This window comes from Hetaerina americana, unplaced genomic scaffold, assembly GCF_022747635.1.
Source record: "Hetaerina americana unplaced genomic scaffold, ioHetAmer1.1.p SCAF_7, whole genome shotgun sequence".
Taxonomy (NCBI): domain Eukaryota; kingdom Metazoa; phylum Arthropoda; class Insecta; order Odonata; family Calopterygidae; genus Hetaerina; species Hetaerina americana.
This window is the reverse complement of record NW_027287316.1, coordinates 4770881-4786106: the sequence shown is the minus strand read 5'-3', so window position 1 is coordinate 4786106 and position 15226 is coordinate 4770881. Positions and strand designations below refer to the sequence as shown.

Below are 15226 nucleotides of genomic sequence, written 5' to 3'. Positions count from 1 at the left end.
AAATTTTTTGTGAGACTTATTATTGTTGATTTTAGCATTTTGTAATTTTTTCATCTATCAGTAAGTTTTGACTTCATATTTTTGCATTTTTCTTGGATATTTTTAATTTAATTTCTTTTGATGGAGCAAATTGCTGCACTTAGTATACAGCCAAGCATATGCTAGGGAAGCGTGTACCTTGAAAGAATTGAGAATATAACATTTGTGTGTGTCATAACTGTTGCAGATTAGGGAATTTTTTAGCAATATGAAGCAGATGATTCTCTGTTATTTCTTATGGAATTGTAATTTGGGGAATATCATCCTCATTAGTTTCCCGAATAGATTCTTTTAGTTCAGAAAAATATAGTAAGACTCGTGTGTAATCAACCTTATCGTGCACATTTCCAACCTATCTTTAAATATTTGGGAATATTAACTGTACCTTAAACTGTACGCATCTGTCATTCAGCGACTTATGCTGAGGAAAACAAGAATGACTTCATGATGTGTATTAGTTATCACTGTCACGATACCAGAAATTGTAAAGACGTGCATGCAAAATTAACCAGCCTATACATGTTAGCTAAAGGACCAACATCAATGGACACAAAATTGTTAAGCAATCCTTCTAACAGTTTAAAAAATGAGACAAGAATTTATCTGTTCGAGGGAATACTATTTGCATATCTGGTGGATGATTGCTTTTATATTGTGAATGAATATCTTTATGAAACCTTTGTGTATACTATTTGGATGTCATAACTGTATTTTGTGTTTCTATTTGTCAACTAATTATTTTCCTACAGACGCATCCTATGTACCTACCATATGCATTCTCATGATGCAGCAATTTCAGTGTGTTAAAATAATTCGCCTTGACTGGGATTTGAATCTGGATCCCTAGGTATCCGGCCGAGTGCTTTGGCCAGTTAAGCTATCAAGGTGTCTTCTTAAACTTCAAAATTTTTCTGATCCAGGTTCAAATCCTGCCCTGCATTGTAATGTAAGTTAGCAGATGACTCCGTCAAAAGTAATTGTCGTTGTATATATATAACTCTGTATTCTCAATACTGTGCACTGTATCTGCTGGGCACATAAACATATGATTATTTTATGACCCACCAGTCATCTCTACTCTTATTTGTTATAGTGAAATGCAATTATTTCATAAACTGCTGGTGATCTTTTCCCAAAATAGAGTATTATTGTGATCAGGGAGTGGAGGGGAACATAAATATACACAAAGTTTCAAGGAAAATGGTTGTCTGTGGACCTGGTCCTCCCCTTTCTAGTGCTTGGACTCATGTGCCATGATATTGCCTCTCAGAGAAGTCTCAACATTTCTTTACTTCCTTCATCTCTACCTTCCTATTCTTTTTCCTTCTTCACGTTCTCCATAATGATCTTAATATCACAAAATTTGAAGTGCATTGATAAACATTATAAGTTCATGCTACCCGGCTCTGCCCTTTGCCGGTCTGCTGTTTTCTAGCATGAACTACTCTTGAGATAAATACTTCCAACCAAAGATGGGTGACGCATAATGGTTGATCTCTCATGATTTAAAAGAAGTACCCAAAAACTTAGCTTGGATATTATTTGTGAAATTGCATGGAAAATAAACTATGTCAAGTCTGTCAAGTTTTACTGCACATCTTCTAATTTTTAATGTATTTGATTTTATTGCATATAAATCATTAATGATTTTCATTGGTGATTGATAACACATTCATCCACTTTCTTCTCACAGGTCAGTATTTTGAAGTGTGGGCTAAAATATGCATCCAAGTCCGACCAATAACGGAGGGAGTGCGCAACTGGTACAAGATTCATGAGGAAGCAATAATTCCATTGCCAGTCAAAGGACTTTACAAGGTGAATTTTGTCAGTTAGCTTCTCTGTATTTTGACCAATGTATCCCGAATAGGACAAATGTTCATCCTATCTTAAGATGTGCTGCTTATGACTGATCTTGAAAGCATAGAAATTCAAATTACTTGGCCTTTTAGACATCTGTTATCCCTGAAAGTTGGAACGGGAAAGGGATCTCTTGAAAATAACTCTGGGGAAATGTATTGTGCTTTGCTTTTACAACTTTCAGCATTTTGATGCATAATATTGTAACAAAGGAAAAATTTGCTATTATTAAACCTAGATCAACTGGTACCACAAGTACCTACTTACCTATTATGCATTATACCCTTTAGTGTCCACATTTGGTACATCATACATGCTTTATGTATTCACTTTGTATCAGGGCAGATAAGTTAGGATATACAAGTAGTACATACTTACTCTATAGTTTTAGTCTTCACTTTGTGGAAGTATTTGAAATTCATATTAGAAGACTTTCTCATGGACTTAATTTTTCAGAAATAATGGTTCCTCTCGATTAATAATCTCATTACTGCAATGGCATCACGCGTATCTCTCCCCTTCCTAAACCCAAACTGGTCATCCCCTAAGTAATCATTTGCCCTACTCTCTATCCTTTTTTTTATGATCCTGAGAACAACTTTAGCTGCGTGGGATATCAAACTTATTGTCCTGTAGTGCTCACATGATGTAGCCTTTACCTTTTTCGGAAAAGGGACTAAAACTGATCTCACAAAGTCTTCCGGCCAGATTCCTTCCTCATAGATACTACGTATCAGCCCATATAGCCTCTTCCTACCACATTTTCCCAAGCATTTCAATAGTTCCGCAGGAATGTTATCCATACCACGGCCTTGTTTAGTTTCATCTCCCTTAATGCCCTTTCTATCTCATCGTCGAGTATGCCTGGACCTAAGCTATCTTCCTCTACGTCATGTTTCTTTTCTAAGTCTTACTTTGTTGGTCTAAGCTCTTTACTATTCAGTTCTTCTATATACTCCTTCCGTCTCTCTTGGATCTTTCCTTTGTCAACTATTATCTTACCTGCCTTATCTCTAACTGTTAGCATAGATCTCCCTTTCTTACTTCCCGATAAAGATTTAATTTTGCTGTACAGTGCACCGATTTCACCCTTCCTCTGCAGACTTTCCATATCCTCGCACTGCGTCTTCCACCATGCTTCTTTTGCTTTATTTGTTGCCCGCCTCAATTTATTGTTTAATTCTTTGTGCTTCATTTTGCCTAACTCTGTATTTACATTCTTCCATTTTCTCCGCTCATCCATCTTTGTAATCATCTCATCGGTGAACCATAGTTTCCTAGTCCTTTTAGCGTTAACGGTTGCAATAGTGTCTTTTGCGGCCTTCGCTAACCCTTTCTTGATACTTTCCCATTTTTCTTCGATAGTACTTGGCTCTTTACCATCCTCCATGATTTCCTTTACCGCCATTTGTACTCCTTCCTTTTCAAACCATTTAATGCTTCTACATTCCATTTTCTAACTCGCCGCCCTTGCCTTATCTTTTTGAAGCGGATGCTACATTTCATAACAACTAAATTGTGGTCAGAGTCCACATCCGCTACAGGGAAGCTGTGCTAATTTATCACCCTGTTCCTAAACCTATGTCTAACCAGAATATAATCTAGCTGATACCTTTCTGAGTCACCTGGCATTTTCCATGTATACTTGCATCTCTTGTGGTGTCTAAACCAAGTGTTGGTGATGACTAACCCGTCTCCTGCAGAACTCAACTGCTTTCTCCCCATGGTCATTCCTCATGCCTAAACCGTTGTCCCCCACCTCATCACCATCTCTTCCTTCGCCTGCCGTCGCATTCCAATCCGCCATCACTATCAAATGTTTCCCTGCGGGAACACACGCAACTTTGTCCTCTAACTGATCGTATATCCTATCGACCTCTTCTTCCTTATGCTTGCTCGGTGGCATGTATACCTGAATAATAACCCAGTTCGTCGGTTCTGCTTTTATCTCTACTAGTAGTATTCTATGCGTTACCTGCTCTATGTTGACTACGCTTCTTCGTACCTCTTCATTAAATACTATGGCAACCCCTCGTTGGCTCTCGTCCCCGCCGCTGTATATTATTCTATAATTATCACTCCAGTAATCCCCGCTATCCTTCCATCTCACCTCGTATGGACCTAAAATATCTATATTTCCCCTTTCCATCTCTTGCCTAACATTCTCCAATTTCCTTGTCCTCATCATTGTCCTAACATTCCATGTTCCTATTCTAATTAACTTGGTCTTCTTCTGCTGCGTCTTCTGTCCTGCTGCTAACGATTTCCCCTTGAAAGGGTTTCGTGGGATGACGACCGCGGAAGCCTTGCCTCCCCCGCTGCTGGGCACGACACACGGCCGATTGGGCCAGCCCCGTAGTTGCCAGGTCTCAAAATCTCTGTATAGTCCATCATATTTATCTTGGGAATGATAATTGAGGTTGTTTCCCGTTGCCTTCCTCAATAGAGTTTTTAACGTGACACCATCACTTACTGGCCGCCCCACTGGGGTCATATGCCATTGCAGCCGCCTCACTGAGGAACAGACTCTGCGTGGACTACCTTCCATCTGGCTCCTAACCTTCGACCTATCTGGCATGGGTGACCCTACCAGGAGCAATTATTATTACTCCCGCCAGCACAGCTCTAGGGGTCATCGGAACACACAAGCCCTTCCACCACGTCAAGCTTGTAGTCCGGCAAGGGATTTGTATATATACTACCTTGATCAAAAAGTTCCCGGAATAACCACCGTGTGGCGCTCCCATCGTTCCGATTTGAGTTCTGTTTTTTTGTTAAATTGGTACATCTGTTGTTGATATTCCCTTTAAATCTTAGTGTCATAACTTGACATTTGCAAAAGTTACGTAGCCAAGAGTACATCTACCTCTGTGTGTGTTGGCGATTTTTTACAATTTCAGAAATGGATTTAAATTTGCAACAACGAACTTGTATTAAATTTTGCGTAAAAAACGGATTTAGTGGCGCACGGACGTTGGAAATGTTGGAAAAGTGTTTCGGCAACGATTCTCTAAAAAAAACGGTCGTTTACCAGTGGCACGAGCGGTTCAGAAGTGGTCGTGAGTCAATCGAAGATGATGAACGCAGTGGCAGACCATCGACATCGAAAGTCGGTGAAAAAATTGATAAAGTAAAAGAAATGTTGGTCAATAACCGCAAATTAACCATCAGAGAAATAGCGGAGGACTTGAACATTGCCTATGGATCCGCCCAAGACATTGTGGTTAATGATTTGGGTTTCCGTCGTGTAGCAGCAAAGTTGGTGCCAAGAAACCTCAATTTCATGCAAAAAAGAGACCGTGTTGACGTCGCAAAAGACATGATTTGCGAGGCTGAATCCGATCCCACATTCATCAAAAGGATCATTACTGGAGACGAGACGTGGGTTTATGAGTACGACACGCAATCCAGACATCAGGCAAGTGAATGGCGTTCACCAAATGAGCCGAGACCAAAAAAACCACGTCGTTTTCAGTCAAAAAAGAAGGCAATGCTGACGGTTTTCATGGATTACAACGGTGTAGTGCATCATGAATTTTTGCCAGAAGGCCAGACAGTAAACAAAGAGTATTATTTGGGCGTTATGAGACGTTTGCGTGAAGCAATTCGCCGAAAGAGACCAGAAATGTGGGCAGAAAACTCGTGGATTTTGCACCATGATAACGCACCGTCGCACAGTGCTATCATTATTCGTAATTTTTTGAAGAAAAATGCAAGAAATACCATCCAACAGCCACCGAATTCACCTGATTTGGCTCCCTGTGACTTCTTTCTGTTCAATCGAGTTAAAAAACCAGCATTTTAGCAGCCGAGAGGAAGTAATGGAAAAATCGCAGGAAGCACTGATGGACATACCGAAAACCGACCGTAACTTTTGCAAATGTCAAGTTATGACACTAAGATTTAAAGGGAATATCAACAACAGATGTACCAATTTAACAAAAAAAACAGAACTCAAATCGGAACGATGGGAGCGCCACACGGTGGTTATTCCGGGAACTTTTTGATCAAGGTAGTATGTATGTATATATATGTATGTGTGTGTATATATATATATATATATATATATATATATATATATATATATATATATATATATATTTTACATATATATATATATACATATATTTACTTTTTCTAATTTTTATTAATGATCTTCCTGGGCAGCTGCAGTTAAATGGTTCTAAAAAATGTGTTATTTATGCTGACGATGTGAGTGCAATGACACCCAGTAAAAATTTATGGGATCTGGCTGTGGCTGGTGATCTTCTGACGAAAACTATGTCTACATGGTGCAAATGTAATAATCTGGTTCTCAATGTTGAAAAAACTCATGCAGTGGTCTTCTCATCTCTGCACAGCACAATTGATAACCCTTTTTCAACATATGGTAGTAATTTAAATTTTGTAAGTAATTTTAAGTTCCTAGGACTTCATGTAGACTGTAACCTCAAATGGAATTTCCACGTTTTGAACTGAATTAAAAAGTTAAATTCTGTGTACTACTTACTCTCCATAATAAGACACACTGCAAGTCAAAATGTGTTGATTATGTTGTACTATGGATCATTTCATTCAAGAATTTCATATGGAATTGTATTGTGGGGACTGCCCTCTCACCTTCTCAGTGTTCTAAAGATACAGAAAAAGATGGTGAGAATTATGTGTAATGAAAATTATTATGCACACTGTCGACCTCTCTTTAGAAAGTTAAAATTGTTAACTGCTCCCTGTGTATATATCTATCAATCTATAATGCTTGTTAAAAATTATAGTGCAGATTTTGAAACGAACAATAGCATTCACCTGTACAATACAAGACAATGCAACAACCTGCATGTAAAATCAACAAACTTAACCATGGCTGCAAATGGTCCTAAGTCAATGTGTATAAAATTATATAATAACCTACCTATATGTATTAAAAAAGAAGAGCGTGAACCAGTATTCAAGAAAATGGTCCGAGAATACCTCTCTGATAAGTGTTTTTACAGCATCAAAGAATACCTGAGACCAAATTCATAAATGTTCATTCCTTCCTTTTATCCTTGTAACACTTGTTTCTTGTAATACTTTCTATTTTTTGTAAACCATGACATGTCCTATACACTTGCTAGAGCTAGTACTATGCACTGTGTCTATTGGATGAATAAATATTATTATTATTATTATTATTATTATTATTATTATATATATATATATATATATGTATGTATATATATGTATGTATATATATATGTGTATATATATATATATATATATATATATATATATATACACACATATATATATATACATATATATATATATATATATGTATATATATATGTATGTATATATATATTTTACATATATATATATTTTACATATATATATATATATATATGTATATATATATGTATATATATATATATATATATATATATATATATATATATATATATATATATATATATATATATATATATATATATATATATATATATATATATATATATATATATATTTTACATATATATGTAAAAAGTGTGATTTATCATAGTTTCATGCTCAACAATTTTTTTATGGTTATATTATGTCTATTTAAATGTAATAGTCAGCTTGTCTGGTTACTAGTTAACTGAGATGAGTAACAATAAGTCATGATACTGGCCTTCAAGGAATTAGGAAAAGACTTGTGAGATTCTTCCTGCTTACTAAATTATCACTACCCTCTCCTTTCCCCCCACCTCCCTTCGCTGTGCCATTTCCCCCCCCCCTTGTGCTGTTCCCCTCCCCCCCTGTGCCGTTCCCCTCTGTTAGCCGTCATTTCACCCTTCCATGTGCCATCCACAATAGTACTGTAGCCTTGTAATTAACTTATTCTTCTTCAGCTTTTGAAGTGGTTACCTTCTGGTCTCAAAACCTCCATTCAGCTCAAAATTATCCATGATCCTGTGAGGTAACTGCGGACATCCTAAGGAATTTTCTAATGGTAATGCCACTCACGGACACTAAGAAATCTCCTGGTTTTGTCATTCAGTCCTCTTTTTTTATCACCTATTTAAATTCAGTCAGAGCGTTTATCAATCCAAAAGGCATCTTTGTTAATTCATACAGGCATTCTGTGGTGACAAAGGCTTGCATGGCCCACTGCAGTGGAAGGTTTTATGGAGTTAGCAAGTTCTCAGCATTTAGCCATATTTCTGAAGGGTAGGGAATTAAAAAAAATTGTTGAAATATGGTTTATGAAAAACACCCTGACAGGTACATAATTTTAAGTTGGTGACAGGATCCAAGCTAGTAAAATTTTTATTGGTAGCATAATTCATAAATAATTTATTTTTTGTGCTGACGTATATTACAAAAATGTCAATGCATTTTTCTTTGCTTTGCATCAAGTTATGTAAAAAGGGTTGCATTTTATTTCCACCAGTCTTTCCGGCAGCAAAATTCACTCATTTGAACTAATCATTGTTTCCAGCACGAGACTTCCTTGGTAATTTGACAAATGTTAAAATTATTTACTCATACTTCTATTTGAGAAAACTCACAAATGTAACTAACATTTGGAGGGATAAAAAAACAGATGCCGAGGAAGCAAAGTCAATTTATTTCACAAATACAATATTTCTCAATGGCTTTTCTCGGAGAAAGTAAAATTAATGAAGCTGGGATATAAGTAAACTACTGGTCACTCATTTAACTATGATAAAGTTTTTATAATTGTGGCAAGGGAGTTTAAATTATGTTCCTAAACCTATTCTTTGGCCACCTCGGTGCAATTCATCCCTTCGGCATCGACCCCGGTGGCGGCGGGCTAACGTCCTCATCTTCCATTCCATGGGTCGTAGGTTCGATTCCTGCCTGGGGTGGGTTCTCCTCCACCTACAGCTTGGGTGTTTGTAAATGTGACCTATTGTTAATAGTCCAATGTGAAGACCAAAATGTGCTGTTTTGGGACTAATGCTACATAAATAAATATAATATCTCTTTCCCCTTTTCAGCTGATGCTTGCACTGAATGGGAAGGTGACCACCTCTTTGCTGAAGTGTGTGGACGCAGCTGCCAGCATGGCTGTGATGTTTGGACTCTTGTTCTTTGGCTTGACGGCATTTGTGTTCCTCATTGTGCAGGTAGGTAACCCAGGATCACTGGTTCTAGCAGAGCAGAGTGTGTGCTTTTCTTCACTAAGCTTGGAGTTGTGCACTGAATGAAAATCTCAGACCTCTCTCAAAAACTAGCGCTTGGAAATAGTCATTCTCTTAAGGTATTGATGGAAGTTATAGGATTTACTCAAATCTTATTTATCAGTTATTAAGATAAAAGAGGAGACATTATTATTGCAAATATTGCCCTAGCTGAGCCAGTTAGTCATTTGAGCCAGATTTTCCGTGATCTGAAATTTTATAGAATAAGCCCACTGTACTTGCATATTTAACCCAATTCAATTTTCTTCCCGCCAGAGTGTATACTTTCAACCCTTAGTGAAATGTGATAACACTTGATGTCTTATTTGTGCTCAGTCATTTTCCAGACAAAGGTTGAAAGGTAACTGGGAGCTACTTACAAGGGTAGTCTGAAGAGTTTCCAACCAAACAAATAAATGAGACATTTTTTATTAAAATTTATTTGTATTTTTCAACATTGTCTTGTTATCATAAGTTGATACACTCTTTTTCTCAGCTCCAACTTTATAACCCTTCAAAATAGAGTTACACTCTGTTTTTTTCATAGTTGGTGTTAACGTTTTTGCATAATTTACAAAATTTTTATCACATCCGATAAAACTTGCTACTTTTCCGATGAAGTGGAATCCCATACGTACATGATTTCATTTTAAGTTTTCCCACTATTTGCATCACTATGTGCTAGAGTGAGAAAATTTCACATTCTAAAAAACAGTTACTCATGTGTGACATTTTTATAAAAAAATGGTATGTATTACGGTTGGCAAGTTCATGTCAATAAAATTAAAGAGATTAAGTGTAGGGCAGATAGAGTTAAGATTTCATTTTTCCCACAAACAATAAGGAATCAATAACGTTGTCCAAGCACTTGATGGGGGAATAGTATTTTGGTTCAAAATAAGTCTAGTGTGTCCTCGGCCCCTGCCACACACCCTAGCAGTGGCTTGTAGGGTGCTGAAGAAACTAAAAAAAACTAGAGTGAGAAAATTTCAAATCTAAAGCAATTACTCGTGTCTTTATAATAAACTTTTATGACTGCATTTTGTTCATACTCCTTAAAAAAGATGCTGGATAGCAGTAATGTGAGCATTTCTAGGGAAGATTTTGAATGTGGAGGGTTGAATGAGGGTCACTAGTCACAGAAATGTGAACTTCTTGAACTCATAATCTCAGTCTGCCAGGAAAAGGTTTGTGCTATGAAATGAATACATTGTCAGACTACGAGTTAGTTACACGTTGTATACATTGGAAGAACACCTGCTGGAGGGAATTTATCTCTCAACTGAGTTGAAGTTAAGAAAATTAAATGTACCCAAATGTGATGAAAAAAGCGTGAAAAACATTTTCGTATGTGATAACCTCCTCGTCCAATGAAAGTGTGTCCTCTATGAGAAACTTTAAGGTTAGGAAACATCAAAATGTCCCTGAGGGTCGCATCGTGGGAGTATGGTGATAGGTCAACCAATTTAAAGTGCAATGCATGAATTTTAGGCATGGCGACCTCTAAAGTGTGAGCGTGCGAGAGTTGCCCTGTTGAGAAGCTTTTTTGTGGTCTTCAAATGCAGTCTCTTTTGCAATATCTGTTTTCCGCTTGTCAGTTAATGATGCATTATACTCTCCCATTATTGTTTTACCTTTTTGAAGATAATCAATGAACAGTATTCCTTTATCATTCCATAACCTTCCTGGCCAATGGAGCCGTGTTTGCCTTTTTCCGACCAGGTCCACCCTTTGCAGTCCACTGTTTTGTTCTTTCATCTCAGGAGCACAGTGCTGGATCTATGTTCCACCCACACTTATGAATTGACTCAAAATATCTGACTCGCTTAGCTTAAACCACTCCAAGAGGGCCTTGGGAATGTTCATTTGAATGCATATTTGGTTCAAATGAGCAAACGTGGTGGCACCCAATGCGCAGATAGCTTTTCCATGTCCAATTCTTAAGTCAAACTCATTTTTCCCTATGTCCATAGCCTCTCTCTCTCTAAACTTAATTCGACGGTTGCCCTGAACTGCTTGGTGAACTTTTTTGAGGTTATTGGTGGTTGTCTCATTTTTTTTCCTTCCCGAACATTCATCATGCCGGTAGAGCCACATTTAAACTCAGCTGTCCAAAAGTTCATGGCTGTAAACAATGCTGCATTGTCCTAATACACATGGTTCAACTTTTCTTTGATTTGGGTAGGAATATTTCCTTTCAAAAACAAATATTTTATCCCATTTTCACTGAAACCCTCACAACAACTTACTCAAACAATTGTTAAACAAAAACTGAGTGTCCAAAATGGCTGAAATTATGGTGGATTCCTTGGAACGCATGCATTCCCCAACCTTATTTGCGGAGTACTGTCATCTTCATGTTGAGGTCAGACTTTTCAGATCACCCGTGCAAATTATTGGCTAACGAAGATTGCAATTTAATGGTCTCTCAAAATTACCTTGCTTACATAGATGTTGTTTCTAGGGCTGTTTGGTGAAGAATGATCCTGAAAGTTTTCTTTGGCAATATACCTTTACTCATCCTCCAAATTTTGATGGTCCCGTTAACAGTCCCCATTCGATGCAATGCATATGTGTCAGCTGTAATTTCCTTATAGGCCCCTCAAAACCACGTCAGCACTGCTTCTGATGATGAAAACCTCTTTCATAAAAGTGTTTCTTCATGTTGAGGAACATGGGACTAGGTCTGACCCTAGGAAGGATGAAAAACAGACTTCATATTGATCTACTTAAAACATTCTGTAGCAATATTTGTGATGCGAAGCTATGGATTAGCATGGTGCCACATCCAGCCTCTTGCTCTGATATTACGTCTTATGAAATTGAAATGGTCTCGGGGCATTCCTGGCATTTCAACGTAGCATGCTCCATTTAGAGCTGTACATGCTAGTGCAATGTGCTTGGATGCCATTCTCTGAGTGTTGAAAAATGATATGACCATGACTTGCCCAGCAGAAGCCACCACTTTGACTATTTTTGGTGTTGGTTATTTTGGAGATTTCCTTACAGGGCTTTCCTTTTGCTCCCAAGATCAAAATAATGTAGCCAAGTTTCATCTGCAATGATAACTTTTGAAAGAATTCTGTGGTAACAGCTTCAACCGCGAACAAACCTCCACGCGAGTATCCTGTTGTTTGGTATGGGCCGACTTGGAACCCGCTACAGAGCTTCTGCTGATGCAATGATGGAATCAAACAAATGAAACCCATAACACACAATCACTTCATATTAAGATAACAATATTAAGTAAAATTTAATTTTTACAAAATGCATAATGTGAATGAAATTTTTATGACCACTCTTAATGATCAGAACTCAATATTTTTGGATCTTCAGGACTTTTTTTTTAGCCTGTAATATCATGTCAGTTATTCAGCTGCTAGATTAAGGTGTGCTCCAGACGATGAAACTACATAGCACTGCAGTTATCAACCCAAAGGTGGCTTCGTATAAGTGAGTATAGAGCTCACCTACGACTCAAGCGAATGACATGTGAAATTAGGGCATAAGTGGGGGCAAGGTTCCAGCCAGCCAGTTTCTTTCTCTGTGCTGCGTGTGGTTTCCAAGGATGATCTGGCACCCAAAGAATCCCACAGCTGAGTGAGTGGAGCGGAGACTGCCAGAGGGAATCGAACCTCGGCTCTTTAGTCAGTAGTCCAACTAATAGCTCCACTCCTGGGCTCCCATGTCCCCTGGAACTACGTACAGCACGCTTAAAATATCTCCTTAATGGTTTGAAAAATGGCAAAAGTGTTAAAGAGCTTTTAAAAAAATATAAATAATAGATGTTCTTTAGTAGAAGCATAGAATGAATTAAATAAATCTGTATAACTTTGTATATGCATCAATTTAATTCTGGAACAATATAAAGCACCGTAAAGAAGAGCAGATGCACCCTCTAACAGAGCATGAGGCCACAACAAGGGGATGGAAAATGGTAAAACAGCCGAAGAAATGATTTTTGAATCATTCAACAACCTTGCTATTTTGGAAGCTGTTAAAACAGAATATGTTGGTGTTAGGTGAATGGTGGGAAATGACTAATAGCATGATAATAAAATTATTGAATTTTGAAACAAAATGCTGGGTGATCTATGGCACTTAGATTGGCTGTTGCCGAGTCGGACTTTCCTTGAGTGCCCTGGTCACTTGTCTTGAATGACTATTTTCCCTATTAAGTTGAGAATGTGTCCATGGTCCCAGTTTAAGGCCTCTCGATCCTTCTCTATTTCCCCTGGTCCCCCAAAAAGCCTCGGAGAAGAGAATTTTCCTTCACCAGCACCAGGGAGAAGACTGAGGAAAAGGCAACTGCATACGTCACCAGGGCGCGTGTCAAAAGAATGGAAGTTGAGATGAGAGAACTGCTGTTAAAGTGTAAGATGGTAATGAAGGAATCAGTGTTGTCATCCCCAAGCCTAAGGATTGGACTCCCGAGCTTGTGTTGGTTCAATTATATGGAATCAAGTGAAAATGTGGGAAATCTTACTTTGGCCCAGTTGGAAGTGATACGATGCTGAATCTAGAGATATCAGAATTGAATTGTCGGTGGGAATTGGTCATTAAAGAAATGCCAAAGATTTTTGTGGTGCTATGTAACAGAGCTTCCATTATTCTTCTAGTAGTATTGTTTCTTCCTTTGAGATGATGCAGCCGAGGAATGTGCATCTATTCTCCCGTATCATTTCTTTCACAGAGTTATGGAGAGACCTTCCATATGCTGCAAGTATTTGGCACCGCCATCAACTCTACGATAGTCAACAATCCAGAGCTGTCAGCATACATTCCAGAGGGCATGCAGACCATGGTGGACACGACCCTCAACAATGCGTATTTATACGGGAGAGAAGGTCTTGTTTCATTGGTGAGTGAAGGGTAATGGTATGGGTGCAGAGGCTGCTAATTATGTGGACATGTGGGTGTTCATTTCCAAGCACTGGTGCATGGGGGGTGCTATGAAATCTCATGCAGTGAGCGCTAGATCCCCATTTCATGAGGAGGTCACATTGAATAAATTTCCTTAATAATGCACTGGCGATCCCCAATTAATGTAAGCAATGCGTTCCAACACTCCAGCGATAATGGTGAAAGTAGAGAAGTGTGGTGATAACACGTGTTGACTTCTATTGATTGTTACCCTGCCCTACTGATAACCCTGAAGTTATTCTTGCAAATCCTGGGGGATTTTATTTTTAAATGAAGCTGGCCTATTCCTGCTTGTTCGATTCATTTTACTGTAGATTTGGTTGTGGAATGTTAATGTATGTGATATATCGTGAGATAGGATTTAAAGATATTCTCATTTTTTTCATTTCCTTTCTTTTTCTTAATATGATCTCAGTGAGCCTGCTAATGACCTCGGTTGTTGAGACACCTAAAAATTAAATTACTGTTACTTCGGTCAAAGAACAGACATCCTTCAAATGAACTGCCCTTATCACTGAAACTGCTGTTACAGAATTATTTACAAATTTATCAACCTTTTGAGTTTCTAAATGTTTGTTTCTTTTAACTGTGTGTATTCTTTTATCACACTAATGAAAAATACAAGCTTTCATTCATGTCAGTGTTATTTTAGTTTAGTACAAGCAAAATTGAAGCAATCCTGAAGTAATATTGGTGAAAAATGCTTTCATCAAATTTGAATGATCTTCTTAATTTATATAGATAAATATTTGATCCCGTTTTGTAGATGAATGTATTCAACTTCAGTTCTGTGTTCCAATTCACGAATTGGATTCTTTCAATGCCCCTAGATTCAAAATTGGGGTGCTGGTCATTATTTACTAATGTCCGACGACTCTTTGTGGAATCCGTGGCACTTCCCAATCCCTCCCCTCCTCATTCTGCCCTGCCAATGGAATTGAATCCTCAGATCCAGGGCATCTGTGGTGACTTGAAGACGGAGGCTCGGGACCGCGTTGAGTCGCAGGTGCTGGAACTGTGGGACAGGGTGTACCAAGCATGGGTGATGGGGGGGCAAATGGAGGCCAATGCCACCGGTCCCAAAGTGACGGACGACGCCGTGATGCATAGCTGGGACAATCTTCTCGAGACGGTGCGAAAGACTCCAGGTGAGGGTGGCTGCCCCTGCATTGCACTCGAGCAGACCCCCAATCAAGTGCATGACCCCTGACTCAGTCGACTTGTTGGTAATGCGA

General features: G+C 38.2%; 1 protein-coding gene across 2 annotated transcripts in view; it reads left to right on the top strand.

Moving 5' to 3' along the window:
- The window catches only part of LOC139696803 (transmembrane protein 245), a 73147-nt gene that overhangs the window by 19233 nt on the left and 38688 nt on the right, over positions 1-15226 (top strand). For both annotated transcript variants that reach the window (XM_071595659.1, XM_071595658.1), the window contains exons 8-11: positions 1733-1857; positions 8886-9014; positions 13762-13929; positions 14941-15139. In XM_071595659.1, coding sequence (XP_071451760.1) covers positions 1733-1857; positions 8886-9014; positions 13762-13929; positions 14941-15139 — 621 coding nt within the window. The remainder of the gene's footprint in view (positions 1-1732; positions 1858-8885; positions 9015-13761; positions 13930-14940; positions 15140-15226) is intronic.